At 44.1% G+C, this 17,550-nt stretch overlaps 1 protein-coding gene across 1 annotated transcript in view; it reads left to right on the top strand.

Moving 5' to 3' along the window:
- Positions 1–9,242: 9,242 nt before the first annotated feature.
- Positions 9,243–17,550, top strand: part of LOC124613307 (odorant receptor 4-like) — a 57,483-nt gene continuing 49,175 nt past the window's right edge. The window contains exon 1 of the mRNA XM_047142003.1: positions 9,243–9,457. Coding sequence (XP_046997959.1) covers positions 9,243–9,457 — 215 coding nt within the window. The remainder of the gene's footprint in view (positions 9,458–17,550) is intronic.

Raw genomic sequence — 17,550 nt, 5'->3', positions numbered from 1 at the left:
TTAGTCTGCATTTGTCTGCACCAGTCTACAGTCAAGTTTGAGTCTGCGCCTAATAAAATTACCATATTCCTGTACATAGCCATGAAGATACATGTATAGACACTTTGTCAAGTATCAGAGATATGTGAGAATAAGATTAACGTACCAAGACCAAAGGAACTTCAGATTGTCAATTGTAAACAGCATCCAGAATCAAGTTATGTAATGTCTATGCTTTTTATTATTTTAATAAATGTGTGTGAAAATTAATCAAGTTCTGTTTAAAGTTAGTCATCGTCAATCTGCTACTCTATGCGTGCAAGTGGCATTTCTATCGTCTGACCTAGCGGCAGAAGATAAGCACACCACAATAAGACCACGGGACATATTGCTGACACTCGCCTACTTCGTTAGCGCGACGAGTCAAATAATCTGATGGTGTGTGTACTGAAGGTCTTATAGTACGCAAACCACACTGCTCCAGTTACGGCGGAAGGCAGTACAGCACCGATTTGCGAGACATGTATTCTACAAGTTCTTTGTAGGTTTCCGGAGTTACGTGGCACCAAATTTCCATGCACTGGTCACTCAGTTTCCGTAAATTATCGGCCGGTGGTTTGTCGGTCTGTAGCTAGCGTCCGATAGAGTCATAGCCGAATTTAGTAGCAAAGGAAGCAATGTGAATTCACTTCCATGCCCCTCAATCCACTGTAGCACGATTCCGGCCTTGTGATACGGACAGTTCTGTTGGAAGGTGTAACGACACAATTAAAGAAAGACAGTAACACACAATTAAGAACACTAATTTTTAGAACATGAAAACATAGCGTAAATTTTATTCGTATATTTCTAAATTTCAGTTCGTAACAGATTTTTTAGGTGTTTGAAAGTAGGCGCCAGTTTTCTGTGAATGTAGAAGTAATGTCATCTGTTACAAGCGTAAAGAACTATTTGTACAAGTGTTGGCACTTTCTTGTATGAAGAAACTCGTAAATGCTGCTGTTATTATTGTCGTGATGAATTCTTTCAAAAGATTGGTAGAGTAGAAATCATTAAATGTGTAGTGAAGGTACATGCAGCATATACAACAAATTAAAATAGCTGTAAGGGAGCTGCAGTCGTTGGCCAGAGGCTTTATTTTTGTAATAACTTTGAGTATGGCTACATTCTGTCGCAGTTTGTCGTTATGTTATGTGGTCGGAATACAGCAGAAGCATGCGTTTGCAATGAAAAAGGAATGCACAAAGGAAAATTACTTGGAACATGGCACTGTGCGGGGATATTAGAAGAAGAATAGGGCATTATGGAAACATTGGTGCGACATTGTCATAAAATTAACGATGAAGGACATCAAGGTTATACGCCGCTAAAACACGACCACGACGACAACAACATAGTTAGGTGACTTTTTTTTATAAAGTGCAGTTTCCCAAGAAATAAAAAAATCTTTTTATTTTTTTTATATGTTTTGACGACGCCATTACGGCTTTATCACATTATGGCATGGTGTAGAACAGATCTGAAGATGGTCGTTACTGACTGAAACGGGTCATCGTCGAAGGACTTTATATTGTGCTCAAAGACTGGAATAAAATACGTTTGGCAGTACCTGGACCACTGTTTGTATTCCCGACTATGTCGCAGCTTCTGAATATTTTTACGTCGTTTTAGGCAGTACCGTTCATTAAAATCAATCAGATTGATCCGTGTGTTATTTGACTATTTTTCTAACCCACTTTCATAAAACGTTTGGCACTGGATCATATAGAACATAATGTTTTACTATTGCAGTAAATTGGTAGAATCAAAAACTCACACAGTATTCATTGTACAAATATGTATCTTGTTTAATTCATAATTAGTAGTTTTGCTGCATGTGTGATGGTGTTAATGACTATCGTATGTACTACGACTGCAAGGTACTTTGTAAATATCGTTTGTAGACTTCTGCCAGCACTCCATTACTCTCGAAGTTTTCTTTATCACTGATTTCTAAATTGTCAGTACATCCTCAAAAAACATTATTTTTCCGTGTATTTGAAATTTAGGTACAGCACAGCATTGGTAGTCCGATGCCCACGGTCACATTTTTGCATAAACTGGTACTACTAAACTGTAAAATTTCGACAGACGCGTTACGTAAGTGACATCACCATTGGCAGACGTTAGGAATGAAGGATTTCAGGTGGTCCACCGTAGTCACAGCTGCCGTGGTACAATGGACTCCCAGGTGAACATGCCTAACTGTCTCCAAGACCGCGTCCTTGATGTGGGGCATGTTTCAAGCAGCTGTTTTGCTGGATGACGGCATAATCGAACACGACCATCGACCTGGTATAGCAAGAAATGGGTTTCATGCAACTGGACGACACGTTTGTGTTGATCCACGAGTCAGTCTCAATGATTCCGTTCTCACTGCAGTCGTAATTGACGATGTCGTTGGGTCAATATGGAGATTGTGTAATTGCTGCAGAGCTTGCTCAATTTGCGCTAACTGGCGTGCTCTGAACAGAGTACGCTGTAGCCAGATCTGATAAAAGATCTGCCGCCTGTCCTATTTTACGTAAGTGACAACCCTCCGACCTCCACTTTCTATAATGAGCCGTCGACCTCCAACACCTTGTCGCCTACTCGTAGCTTCAATGTAAAGGGTGTTTATAAATGAATATCGGGGTTTTAACACTTTATAATATTTATTACATTAAACTTACAGTTATTAATGATGTTTCAAATGGAAGAGCAACTCAAACAATTGTGTTTGGCACCAGTGCGCATACGCAGCGCGCAATGTTCCCGCCGCAATCCACTAGACAGCGGTAGCAGCGAAGATGGCGTCTAGTGAACAGAAAGCGTTCTGTGTTTTGCAGTTTGCAAACACCGAATCTGTAGTTACTGTGCAACGTGCGTTCTGGCTGAAGTTGGGTTGTGATACTCCAAGTGATAATAACATTCATAGATGGTATCATCAGTTGGAAGATACCGACTGTCTTTGTAAAGGGAAGAGCACAGGATGACCAAGAGTTAGTGAAGAGACTGTTGAGCGAGTGAGAGAGTCGTTCACTCATAGCCCAAAGAAATCAGTCCGGAAGGCTCGTTCTCAGTTACAAGTTCCCTTGTCGACTGTTTGGAACGTTTGAAGAAAACGCATACAACTACGTCTTTACTGTTTACAGTTATTACAGGCTCTAAAGCCGGCAGACCATGGATTACGTGCCAACTTTGCAAACGAAATGTTGTTTCATGACGATGAAGATTTTTTGGATCATGTTCTCTTCAGTGATGAATCGACTTTTCACCTTAGTGGACATGCTAACACACACAATGTGCGCATCTGGGGCTCAGAAAATCCTCACAAGGTGGTATATATGCAACGAGATTCCCCTAAAGTGACTGTTTTTTGTGCCGTATCCCGGCGGAAAGTTTATGGACCTTTCTTTTTTGGTGAACCTACTATAACTGGCACTTCTTTCCTTTATACACTAGAGCAATGCCTCTTCCGTCAGTTGGAAGAAGATGAGCCAGAGAACTTCATTTTCCAGAAAGATGGTGCACCACCTCACTGGCATAGCGAAGTATGTGATTGGTTGAACTTCACTGTAACCAAGCGCTGGATAGGCCACAAGGGGCCCAATGACAGGGCTTGCTTTGCATGGCCTCCACGTTCACCCGACCTAACTCCATGCGTTTTTTCCCTTAGGTGCTTCATCAAGGATCGTGTGTACGTGCCTCCGCTACCAGCAGACCTCCCTGAATTAAGAAACCGGATTGAAACAGCAGTCGCTACAATCACTCAAGACACACTTATCAACGTTTGGGAAGAACTAGGCTGTAGACTTGATGAGTACCGTGTGACAAATGGTGCTCACACTGAACACTTATAAGGTTCATTATAAAACTGTTTGAGTTGCTCTTTCATTTGACATATCATTTATAACTGTAAGTTTAATGTAATAAATATTATAAAGCGTTAAAACCCCGAAATTCATTTATAAACACCCTGTACTTTAACCACTTTCCACAGAGGCTCAGTCCGCAGCTCGTGGTCGTGCGGTAGTGTTCTCGCTTCCCGCGCCCGGGTTCCCGGGTTCGATTCCCGGTGGGGTCAGGGATTTTCTCTGCCTCGTGATGACTGGGTGTTGTGTGATGTCCTTAGGTTAGTTAGGTTTAAGTAGTTCTAAGCTCTAGGGGACTGATGACCATAGACGTTAAGCCCCATAGTGCTCAGAGCCATTTGAACCATTTTGAACAGATGCTCACGACAATAACACGCCCACAGCCAACAAACTTCGCCTTCCCGAGATTCTCGCTCCAACGAGCCGGATCATAACAATCTGCCCTTTGTCAGAGTCGCTTATTTCAGTGGACTTCCTTATTTGCGACTCTCCATCATCGCCAGAATGATTACTCATCTGTTTGGTCCTCTTGAACACTTTCCTTATCACGTCACGTGCTCGCAAAGGCACCAGGAGGTATTCTTTTTGCTCTCCAATGTATTACCGCTGTCTTGTACACTGAGGTGGTAGAAGTCGTGAGTTACGTCCTGATATCGTGTCGGACCTCCTTTTTCCTGGCGTAATACAGCAACTCGACGTGGCATGGACTCAACAAGTCGTTAGATGTCCCTTGAAGAAGCACTGAGCCATACAGCCTCTATAGCCGTCCGTAATTGCGAAGTGTTGCCGGTGCAGGATTTTGTGCACGAACTGACCTCTGGATTATGCCCCATAAGTTTTCGATGGGATTCATGTCGGGCGATCTGGGTGGTCAAAACATTCGCTTGAAATGTGCAGACGTTCTCCAAACCAATCGCCAAAACTGTGGACCGGTGAAATGGTACCTTGCCATCGATAAAAATTCTATGGTTGTTTGGGAACATGAAGTCCATGAATGGCTGTAAATGGACTCCAAGTAGCCGAACAGAACCATTCCCAGTCAGCTGGACCAGGACCGGTGGACAATGTGTACGATTATCGACCTTAAATGCCTCGATCGATGTTTTCTTCACTTGCACAGCCAATGAAGTGATATGTGCTTAGAACAACTTTAAGTAATCAAGACAACACGCTGGTGTTTTAGTTTGAGTCAATATACATATCTGCCACGTAACACACATATTTCAAATCAGAAGTGGCAATTTGTAACTACTTAGATAATCTGAATAATTAACGAAAAAAACTACTACTCTTTGGAAATTAAACCAAAAATTCATGCAACAGACTGTACGCAACGAATGTTTAATGCTGACTGACGGAGGCACTCTCCAGTGTGCCTCTTATTACAATGACATAACAAGATTTTTACAAAATACTAAAAACAAAAGCATTACATATTCAGTAATAAATTAAAAGACAAAAATTGTTAACAATGCTTTTACAAATCTGGCAGTAAAGCTATTTCAGTATCGTAATTGCTGGCTCTATTTTGTTACAATAGCAGAATTTTTAGATGCACGCTTCACAATCTCTTTTTTTTAGCAATGCCCATCAAGACTTTTCAGGAGATCCAAAATCCGTGTTTGAGTTATTTCACTAACTACCCTGTATTTGTAGTCCATTGCGTGGAAACACTGCTCAAACCGCCACGGAGCCACCACCAGCTTGCACAGTGCCTCCTTTCACGGGAATAATGAAATATCTTATAAGAAAGCTACGTGGCAAACATACGTATTGATTCAAACTAAAACACCGGTGGTGTTGTCTTGATTACTTAAAATTGTTCTAAGCACATATCAGTTCATTGTCTGTGCAAGAGAAGAAAGCGCCGATCGAGGCTTTTAAGATCTGTAGTCGTACACATTGTTCACTGATACTGAGATTCTTTCACGGTACAGTGCCCAAATAAAATCCTCTCAGTTATCAGCCCATGTCTTTCATACAAGATCCTCGAATTTTTTAGAAGTATCACCACCGTCTTTAGGAATAAGACTACTGACTTCTCGAATTTGTACAGTGTCCCTCTCTTACAGACGAAGCAGTGCAGCCTGTATGTTGCCAGGGATGAGTAAAAGCTAGGACCATTTGATTACGGCGCAAGCCCCTTTATTATAAATTTTTTTGACGTCGAAGAAACTAAAGAGACGGCCATACTGTTCGGTGTAATTTGTGTTTCAGTAACCACAGGTAAAATGGTAAGAAAAAATTTATTAGTTCATTCATAAATAAATGAAAACTACGAACAGGAAAACGAAAATAAAATACTTTTGAATCTCTATAGTTTCTAACATAGTGATATCATTATCATCGCCACCATCATGACCACCATCAGCACCATTTTTAGCAGCATTATTAGACCTTTTACATTCAGTCCTGGATAAAAGCCTCCTCTAGACTTTCTGTGCAGTGAGATCTTCAGCTACACGCAGCCACGTATACAACCTCCAATTCATTTTCACTACAGTCTACCAGCTTTCATTCCCCAGTACTTCCTCATTCTGTTTTCTATTTTCCTGTATCTCATAATTCCCAACAAGCGCATTGCCAGAGTGCACTGAGAAACTCAGCTTACGGAGACTTTTCACACTGAAAGTACTTGTCTCACTGCTTTAAGTGAATACACATTGGCGGCACATTTCCCTTTTGAGACCAATCACATTCCTAGCTTTGAAAAATCTGTTCAGTTTCAAAAAAATTTTCAAATGTATTTGAAATCTGATGGGACCTAACTACTAAGGTCATCAGCCCCTTAGCTTACACACTACTTAACCTAAATTATCCTACGGACAAACACACACACCCATGCCCGAGGGACGACGCGAACCTCCGCCGCATAGTCCATGACTGCAGAGCCTTAGACCACGCCGGCCGGAGTGGCCGAGCGGTTCTAGGCGCTACAGTCTGGAACCGCGCGACCGCTAAGGTCGCAGGTTCGAATCTTGCGTCGGGAATGGATGTGTGTGATGTCCTTAGGTTAGTTAGGTTTAAGTAGTTCTAAGTTCTAGGGGACTCATGACCTCTGAAGTTAAGTCCCATAGTGCACAGAGCCATTTGAACCATTTGAACCTCAGACCGCTCGGCTAATCCCTCGCGGCTCTTTAGAATAGCAAACACAGTTCAGAACGTTTTTACTCTTATGTTTCGTTCTTTTACTACCTATCTAGTTTTTGTATTCAACTGTGCTAAATGCAAAAATTCATCAACCAGTCCTTCGACTTCATTGTTAATTTGTAATATTTTCATATACAGGTGTTCATTTCACGTTATTTTAACCTTATTGTAATTGATTTTCAGGTGTAGTTATAAAATTTATCCGACAAAGTAGTATACTAAACAACATATATAAGATAAAGTTCTGCGTTGTGGCCCTAGACGGGACACAAGGGCCCGACCGACTGCCGTTTGATTCTCTTCCAGGTGCGTCTTGGATGCGGTATGGAGGGGCATGTGGACAGCACACGGCTCTCCCGGTCGCTATCGGGTTTCTCGATCTAGGAATCGCTGCTAATCGATCGACTAGCTCCTCAGTTGGCCTCAAGAGCTTGAATGCACTCCATAGCAGCCCTCCCACCAAGGAAAAATGCCTGCCAGTACTGGTGATCGAACCCGGGTCCCCGCATGACAATCAGATGTGCTGACCTCGCTGTTACGAAGGCGGAACAACAGGATATACAGGGTGTCTCGTTTTAATCTATACCGGTCGATGTCTCTGGAGCGGCACATTTCTGCAAAAAAAGACTTTAGTAAAAGTTGTAAGGTTGGAAGAGGGTCATGGAATGGTTACCTCGAAATGACTTCGAACCCTGTCTTCAAGGGAAACCGAGGTCAAGTTCATTTTTGCAAATGCTAACCCCTATTTTTTATTCCATATTTGTATTCCACGTGAAAAAAATGCATTCTACGAAGGAAACATTTTTTTCGAAAAGCCAGTGGTTTGTCGCCAGGGGGCACTTCATTGTACCTTTCCCAGGTTACCAGTATCTCGAGAACGAAGCGAGATCGGAAAAAATTTTCAATGAAGATCTTGTATGTTTCTGAACTCTGTCCACTGGTGAAATTTTCGTGAACTTGAAATGGCCTTGAAATCCTTCAGTAGGGATTAACCTGAAAAGCAAATACAGTCGGCATTAGCGGAACCCAATGTGCATCACTTGGAGGCTGTCGAATCAGAGACCAGCATTGTGCTTCTGCCGGCACAATCAGAGACGAAAAGGGTGGAGTTTTGAGGCTAACAATAAGTGTCATTGTCCGGGAATTTGAAATCATGACTAAGGTTTCAGAGAAATTTTATCTTTGGAGACTCTGAAAACTTCTCAGCTGTGCTCACTTGGAATGATTCTTGACTAGCGTGACTCTCATAAAGCTTTTCTCTTATGGACTTAGAGAAAATGTGTGTTAGGGGATTTAGAAAAATTTAGAAAAATTCCATCTCGTCCGCTAATGCAGACGGTATTTCGAGGTAACCACTTCATTAACCCCTTCAAACCTTACAATTTTTACCAGAGACTTTTTTTTGCAGTATTGTGCCACTCCGGAGATATCAGCCGGTATAGATTAAAATGGGATACCCTGTATAATTGGACCTTTTTTGGCATTGTTTCCCATAAAATTTCATTCTACCCCACAGGGCAGGCTATTCCAACTCTGACCCGAGAGGCGCAGGTGTACGCAAGTGGAGTGCCCGAAGCCCAGACGCCAGGCAGGAGCACATAGTATTACTGGCTACCTGCCAGGTGTCCTTACGGCGCAATATTCATGTCTCATTCTGCTGCATGGATGAGCAATATGCCAACCCATACCTGCGGGTATCCAGCTGTGGTATAGAGCTGTGAAGTTTACTCACACCTGTACTGATGCCCGCGGACGGACCCTCGAAGTGGAACACCCTGCTCTCTGGGGTACACTACTGGCCATTAAAATTGCTACACCACAAAGATGACGTGCTACAGACGCGAAATTTAACCGACAGGAAGAAGATGTTGTGATATGCAAATGATTAGCTTTTCAGAGCATTCACACAAGGCTGGCGCCGGTGATGACACCTACAACGTGCTGGCGTATCAAGGCCGTTATTACGGCCAGAGGTAGTTGTTCTGGGTACTGAGTTCTCAGGATCTGTGCACCCAAATTGCGTGAAAATGTAATCACATGTCAGTTCTAGGATAATAGATTTGTCCAATGAATACTTTTTTATCATCTGCATTTCTTCTTGGTGTAGGAATTTTAGTGGCCAGTAGTGTAATTAGGCTCAGGCTGTGAACCGCTGATCCAACCCGTTCCACTGTATTTGCGCAGTTGTTGGCAGACATCCGCTACCCACTCGCTGACAGGATGGAGGACGCCCGCACGCGCCAGGTGGTCCTGCTACTGGTGCAGACGGCCGTGGTCTTCTACCAGCTGTGCAACTTCACCGCCTTTGTGGGGCTCTTTATGTACCTCTCACTGCTGGTGCGTGCGCACCTCACTGCCATCTGCAGCGCCCTCACCCAGCAAGCCGCCGACGTCGACCTGCGAGCCATCGTGCGTCACCACCAGGAGGTGCTCAGGTCCGCATTCCGCTTATAATGCCACACTCGCAAAGGCGTAGGAAAAAAATATGGAAGCTTTGCGCAGAAAGCATGCTTGAACTAAATGCAGTTGCTAGCCATCGCTGTTATATCTGAAAGACGAAAGGTACCTTTGCAATGTCCTCAATAACTTGAAGCCTCAGTCGTGGTCAGAGCAGTGTTCTGTGGAGTTGTGACTGCATTATGTCGGATTAAAGTGAGTTAGAACGTGCGCAAACACCCCCTGGTTGCTCCTCTCCTCTCCCATCCCCACCCCCTGCCACGCCTTCACTGTTGTGTCCCCCCTACCCTCCATCTCTACACCCTTCATCTCCTTTCCCAAGGTGGCTTCCATCAACTCCCCCTCCTGGATGATGCCCTCTCTCCCTCCATTTATCCCTCCTATCAACTCTCATCCTCACCCCCCATTCCTTTCCTCTATCCTCTCCCTGGGCTCCCTCTTTCCCCCCTTCCATCCTGCTTTTCCCTGCCTAACCTTTCCCTGCCTCCCTCCCCCCCCCCCTCTGTGTCCCTTTGTGTTCCCCTCCTCTGCCTTTCCCCACTCCTTGTCGCTTCTGCCCAGCACCCCACCCCACCTCTTATAGGTCCTCAACCTCCATCAGCTCCTTTCCCCCCTCCCCCCCTTCATCTTTCCTCTCCTTCCCCCCTTTTTCTTTCTCATCATCTGCCCAAGTTCCCCCCAGCTGCCCTCTACTGTGGTATGTCATATTTGCCAACTTTTTAGTGCAGTGTTCAAGTGAATGTTCAGTGTTGTTCGTCTTTCCAAAGTGTTGCCAACAGAAATCATGCTGTCGCTGAGTGTGAATTTTATGTCTCTTGCGGAAAAAAACCAGACTGTCGCCATGTTTTTTAATTGTCTCTCTATTATTTTACCTGTCCGCTTCATGTGTATTTTATTAGCATCATCATCCCTTTGTTCTATGTTTTAAGTTCCACGATTTTCCGCAATGTTACCATTTAAGTCTCTGATTTTATCGCCTGTTTTTATTGTTTACTATCTTCATCTTTTTAAAACAAATTCTGTAGCCTGAAGAGCGGCATACTAAGCTGCTGCCAGCCTGCCCCCTTGGGTGGGGGGGGGGGAATCGAAATAAATCGAATAAAGAATAAAGAAAAAAATGCTCAAATTGTTGGTGATTTATGGTGACTTCTTTTGTATCCACGGTAGGCAAAGTGGTGGTGAGTGTTTAACGTCCCGTCGACAACGAGGTCATTAGAGACGGAGTGCAAGCTCGGGTTAGGGAAGGATTGGGAAGGAAATCGGCCGTGCCCTTTCAAAGGAACCATCCCGGCAATTGCCTGAAACGATTTAGGGAAATCACGGAAAACCTAAATCAGGATGGCCGGAGACGGGATTGAACCGTCGTCCTCCTGAATGCGAGTCCAGTGTGCTAACCACTGCGCCACCTCTCTCGGTGGCAAAGTGTAGGGGGTTTTAAGAGGCACCATGTCGGAGATTTATAACTCATACAGGGAAATCGGAAAACCGGCATCCTCTAAGTCACAACGCAGATGAAAGTTGAATGACTGTGAAGGACGGTCATTGAAGATGGTCAAAAAATGGTTCAAATGGCTCTGAGCACTATGGGACTCAACTTCTGAGGTCATCAGTCCCCTAGAACTTAGAACTACTTAAACCTAACTAACCGAAGGACATCACACACATCCATGCCCGAGGCAGGATTCAAACCTGCGACCGTAGCGGTCACGAGGTTCCAGACTGTAGCGCCTAGAACCGCTCGGCCACTCCGGCCGGCCAATGAAGAGGATTCAGACGAAAAATATGAGGGCGACCGCTGAAAAAATCTCTGCAGAACTCAGAGTCGCACTCGCTCCCTTATTCAGCATGAAAATAACATGAAGGGAGCTGCATAAGCTGGAAACGAGGCGACCTGGAATTACAAAACCACACATCAGTGACACAAATGCCCATAAGAGCAAATTTTGATGAAGAATCCGTAAAATGTGGAATATGGAGCAATGGAAGAATGTCATTTGGTCGGATAAGTCTTTTTCCGAACTGTTTCCAACTTCTGGCTGAGTTTACGTTCCGCAAGAGAAACATGGTGAGCTTCAGTGATGATTTGGACAGCTATATAGTGATATTTCGTGGGCCCCATAGTTATCGTGCAAGGTCACATTATCCCCAAGGATAACTAGCTCATCAGGTATATTCCATGGTATAATGTTTGTTACACAGATGTGATGCTGTGTTCCAAGACATCAGGGCCCCTGTTAAGACAATTCGCAGTCGTCCAGCACTGGTTTTGTGTGCACGAGGATGAATTGTCACATCTCCTTTGGTCATCTCAGTCACCAGATCTCAGTATAATTTAGCCTTTCTCACATATTTTGGAAATAATAGTGCGTGATCGCTATCTGCCTCCACCATCGTTGCCTCAGCTTGTTAACTTGCCACTATTCTGCAGGAAGAATGATATAAGATTCCCTTTAAAACCTTACTGGATCTGTATTTATCCATTCCGGGACGACTGGAAACTGTTTGGGATACCAACGGTTTTTCTGCATCGTATCAGGCATGGTAATGTATTGTGGTTTGGTGTTTCCGTATTTTTGTCCACCCCCTGCAATCGATGTGAACTGAGCATTTATACAGAGCGAGGCAGGTAAGGAAGGTCACCTAAGTATATCCAGGTTGGGTAAATGTTTCAGCGCTCTGTTTCACCTATGTGTGGAACCTGATCAAATAGCAATACGATAAGAGCGCTGCAAACCAGTGTCCCATTTCTCAGTAGAAGGTTTCTCACAAACGACTGCCCTTCTATATCAAACGTAGGAAAACACGTGACTCAGTTACGATTTATTATTAGACTAGTGTACAAAACTTAAGGACGAAGGTAACTTGCGCATGATGCGTCACTGTCCTGCCGGCCGTTGTGGCCGAGCGGTTCTAGGCGCTTCAGTCCGCAACCGCGCTACTGCTACGGTCGCAGGTTCGAATCCTGCCTCGGGCATGGATGTGTATGATGTCCTTAGGTTAGTTAGGTTTAAGTAGTTCTAAGTCTAGGGGACTGATGACCTCATATGTTACGTCCCATAGTGCTCAGAGCCATCTGAACCATTTGAACATCACTGTCCAGTAACATACACTGAAGCTCCAAAGAAAGTGGTATAGGCATGCGTATTCAAATACAAAGATATGTAAACAGGCAGAATACGGCGCTGCGGTCGACAACGCCTATATAAGGCAATAAGAGCGTGGTGTAGTTGTTAGATCGGTTACTGCTGACACAATGGCAGGTAACCAAGAATTGAGTTTGAACGTTGCGTTGTAGTCGGCACACGAGCGAAGGGACACAGCGTCTCCGAAGTAGCGATGAAGTGGAGATTTTCCGGTTCGAGTATCTCACGAGTGTACCGTGAATATCAAGAATCAGGTAAAACATCAAATCTCCGACGTCGCCGCGGCCGGAAAAAGCTCCTGCAAGAACAGGACCAACGACGACTGAAGTTAAACGTTCAACGTGACAGAAGTGCAACACTTCCGCAAATTGCTGCAGATTTCTATGCTGGGCCATCAACAAGTGTCAGCGTGCAAACCATTCAACTGAACATCATCCATATCGGTTTTCGGAGGATGAAGTCCACTCGTGTATCCTTAATGACTGCGCCTCTCCTGAACCCGTCAACAACGACATGGGTCTGTTGGTGACGGGAAACATGTTGCCTGGTCGGACGAGTCTCGTTTCAAATTGTATCAAATAGATGGACGTATATGGGTACAGAGACAACCTCATGAATCCATTCTAACAACCCTACCACAACAAAAGTCAAAAATTTATGATGATTGTAGTGTTGCTCACGCTGCTAAATATTGAATTTTCGGGCAACAACAAAGTTATATTATGTGGCAGGTGTCATTAGAGCGCAGTTAATAAAGCCATTTCTTGAAATAATGGATAAACTAGGCACTCATCTTTTCGTGTTTCCCACGCTGGTCTCGTTGTGAACTCATGGCTCAATCGTCGAAAATCTAGGTAGTGATGATTCCAAGCTCGGATGCAAAGAGGCCTAGGTGTTACTCTGCAATATTCAAAAGTTTTATAGATGTGTTTCATAAACCATTCTTGAAGTTAAATTTTTGCCAGTTAGGACAATGGTGATGTAAAAAAGTAATCAGCACTCCGAATTTAAGTTACATTTCTTTTTTATTACTTTTGTTACAATATAACGTAACTCGTTCCAAAACATCACTTCACAATATAAAACATACTTGAAAATATCTTCCTCACTGTTAAAGTTCACAATTTGCGTCTTTTTAACATGACGACCAAAGCTTGACTAATAACCGCTTACGCGCCCAAAAATCAGAGTTACAAGTACGTCAAAGATCATAGTGACAAAAGAAAGAATACGCATAAGAATAATATCATTGCAATATATACATATCGATGTATCAAAGTACTTCTACATTAATGAAATGAAATCTGAATGTTGTCACAGAAATATGTGAACTATTTTACAGAAACACTGTAGAATATTGCTGGTATCGAGCGGTTGAGGTGAGGTGCCGTAATGCTTACGTAATTCAAGTACCGTTACACCATGGACCCTGCATGTCAGCAGGGGACTGTTGAAGCTGGTAGAGGCTCTGTAATGGTGTGCGGCGTCAGCAGTTGGAAAGATATGGGACCCCTGACATGTCTAGATATGACTCTGAAAGATGACATGTACGTAAGCATCCTGTCTGTTCACCTGCATCCATTCATGTCCATGGTGCATTCCGACGGACTTCGCCAATTCCAGCAGGACAATGCCACACCCAACAACTCCAGATTTGCTAAATAGTGGCTCCAGAAACTCTCTTCTGAGTTTAAACACTTCCGCTGGGTACCAAACTCCCCAGACATGAACAGTGTTGAGCATATCTGAGATACCTTGCAACTTGCTGTTCAGAACAGATCTGCAACCCTCGTACTCTTACGGATTTATGGACAGCCCTGCAGATTCGTGGTGTCAGTTCCCTCCAGCACTACTTCAGACATTAGTCGAGTCCATGCCGCGTCGTGTTGCGGCACTTCTGCGTGCTCGCGGGGGGCCTACGCGATATTAAGCGGGTGTACCAGGTTCTTTGGCTCTTCAGTGTAGCTCGATGAAATTTGGACGACAAATAAAGACAATAATTACACAATCATCGTGATTTATGATAGGACTCTGGACTTTGCAGTAGGAGGAACATGTTTCTTAATAGAGTGTGTAATTACCACGGCCGGCAATGCATGCAGTGCAACATCTTCCCATGCTGGCGACAAGGCTGGTAAGGAATTCTTGTGGTAGGGCCTTCTCCATAAGCGACGATGACAACTGCTGGATGATCGTTGGTGCACGTGGTCGTACTTCAATACCTCACCCCAATCCACCCCACACGTGCTAGGTGGGATTGAGGTGGGATTTAAGTCGGGGAACGCGCAGGCCAGTCCATTCGCCGAATATCCACTTGTTCCAAGAGCCCCGCCGCCTGCGTAGCTCGATGCGGTCGCGCATTTTCACCCATAAAAATTAACTCAGGGCAGAAAGCACCTCTGGAAAGACACACACTTGGAAGGAGTACAGTGTCGCATAACGCTGAATAGAGAATGTACCGTATCCAAAGTTTTGGATTTCGTGCTCCCATCTCTCGTCATATGAGGGTACACCCATATTCACTATTCAGACTGAATCCGAGAGTACGCGACCCCAATCCACGTTGTTCCAGTCCCTATGCTCTTGGCACCAACACATACGGTGCCGCCAATGTGTGGGGTGTCAACGGAACACAACATATTGTTCATCGGGTAAAGTGACCTCCCCCATACAGTCGTTGTGCCACTGTGGTGCGTGAGATTGTGTGCATTCCACTCCTGTTAAATGTGGTTGCGATTGCCGCCCTCTTGCCTAGTGCACTATGTGTAGGTTATCTGCCGCTTCAGTTCCTCGTGATCGACCACTCCTTTCGCTCGGGCAGCAGTGCCCCGCCCCCCTACGCCCTCCCCCCCCCCCCCTTACAGCTGAAATAATTCTCCGAGAAATACCAAACCCCTGGGTAACCCTCGTCGCATTTCGTCACCCTTTCAGTTTTCCGATGATTTCTCCCCATGTGAAATATCCAGTTGTCGTCTCTGGGCCTGGTTGTAGTGAAGAACACAAGCACAGTCCACCGTAACTGCTCCCCGATTGACACACCTTGTTTTTTCCCGTTCCTTCAAGTGCCTCATATTTGTGAGTCCAGCCCCCTTCGGTCGGTTTCACGCCATGTGGCGTCCATCTTTGTGTGGACTGGTGTGAGGCCTCTAGCAACCAACATACTCTGCTTTTTTTTTTTTTTTTTTTTTTTTTGGTCGTCAGTCTACTGACTGGTTTGATGCGGCCCGCCACGAATTCCTTTCCTGTGCTAACCTCTTCATCTCAGAGTAGCACTTGCAACCTATGTCCTCAATTATTTGCTTGACGTATTCCAATCTCTGTCTTCCTCTACAGGTTTTGCCCTCTACAGCTGCCTCTAATACCATGGAAGTCATTCCCTCATGTCTTAGCAGATGTCCTATCATCCTGTCCCTTCTCCTTATCAGTGTTATCCACATATTCCTTTCCTCTCCCATTCTGCGTAGAACCTCCTCATTCCTTACCTTATCAGTCCACCTAACTTTCAACATTCGTCTATAGCACATCTAAAATGCTTCGATTCTCTTCCGTTCCGGTTTTCCCACAGTCCATGTTTCACTACCATACAATGCTGTACTCCAGACGTACATCCTCAGAAATTCCTTCCTCAAATTAAGGCCGGTATTTGATATTAGTAGACTTCTCTTGGCCAGAAATGCCTTTTTTGCCATAGCGAGTCTGCTTTTGATATCCTCCTTGCTCCGTCCGTCATTGGTTATTTTACTGCCTAGGTAGCAGAATTCCTTAACTTCATTGACTTCGTGACCATCAATCCTGAAGTTAAGTTTCTCGCTGTTCTCAATTCTACTACTTCTCATTACCTTCGTCTTTCTCCGATTTACTCTCAAACCATACTGTGTACTCATTAGACTGTTCATTCCGTTCAGCAGATCATTTAATTCTTCTTCACTTTCACTCAGGATAGCAATGTCATCAGCGAATCGTATCATTGATATCCTTTCACCTTGTATTTTATTCCACTCCTGAAGCTTTCTTTTATTTCCATCATTGCTTCCTCGATGTACACATTGAAGAGTAGGGGCGAAAGGGTACAGCCTTGTCTTACACCCTTCTTAATACGAGCACTTCGTTCTTGATTGTCCACTCTTATTATTCCCTCTTGGTTGTTGTACATATTGTATATGACCCGTCTCTCCCTATAGCTTACCCCTACTTTTTTCAGAATCTCGAACAGCTTGCACCATTTTATATTGTCGAACGCTTTTTCCAGGTCGACAAATCCTATGAAAGTGTCTTGATTTTTCTTTAGCCTTGCTTCCATTATTAGCCGTAACGTCAGAATTGCCTCTCTCGTCCCTTTACTTTTCCTAAAGCCAAAGTGATCGTCACCTAGCGCATTCTCAATTTTCTTTTCCATTCTTCTGTATATTATTCTTGTAGCAGCTTCGATGCATGAGATGTTAAGCTGATTGTGCGATAATTCTCGCACTTGTCAGCTCTTGCCGTCTTCCGAATTGTGTGGATGATGCTTTCCCGAAAGTCAGATGGTATATCACCAGACTCATATATTCTACACACCAACGTGAACAGTCGTTTTGTTGCCACTTCCCCCAATGATTTTAGAAATTCTGATGGAATGTTATCTATCCCTTCTGCCTTATTTGACCGTAGGTCCTCCAAAGCTCTTTTAAATTCCGATTCTAGTACTGGATCCCCTATCTCTTCTAAATCGACTCCTGTTTCTTCTTCTATCACATCAGACAATTCCACGCCCCGACTCGTAGAACGTTATCCTTTCGTTGATTATTCATGGTAACCTCCCCTTTGGCAGACCCCTCCCGGAGATCCGAATGGGGGACTATTCCGGAACCTTTTGCCAATGGAGAGATCATCATGACATTTCTTCAATTACAGGCCACATGTCCTGTGGATACACGTTACGTGTCTTT

The sequence above is a fragment of the Schistocerca americana genome, chromosome 4, assembly GCF_021461395.2.
Source record: "Schistocerca americana isolate TAMUIC-IGC-003095 chromosome 4, iqSchAmer2.1, whole genome shotgun sequence".
Classification (NCBI taxonomy): Eukaryota; Metazoa; Arthropoda; class Insecta; order Orthoptera; family Acrididae; genus Schistocerca; species Schistocerca americana.
This window is presented reverse-complemented; position numbering and strand designations above follow the sequence as displayed.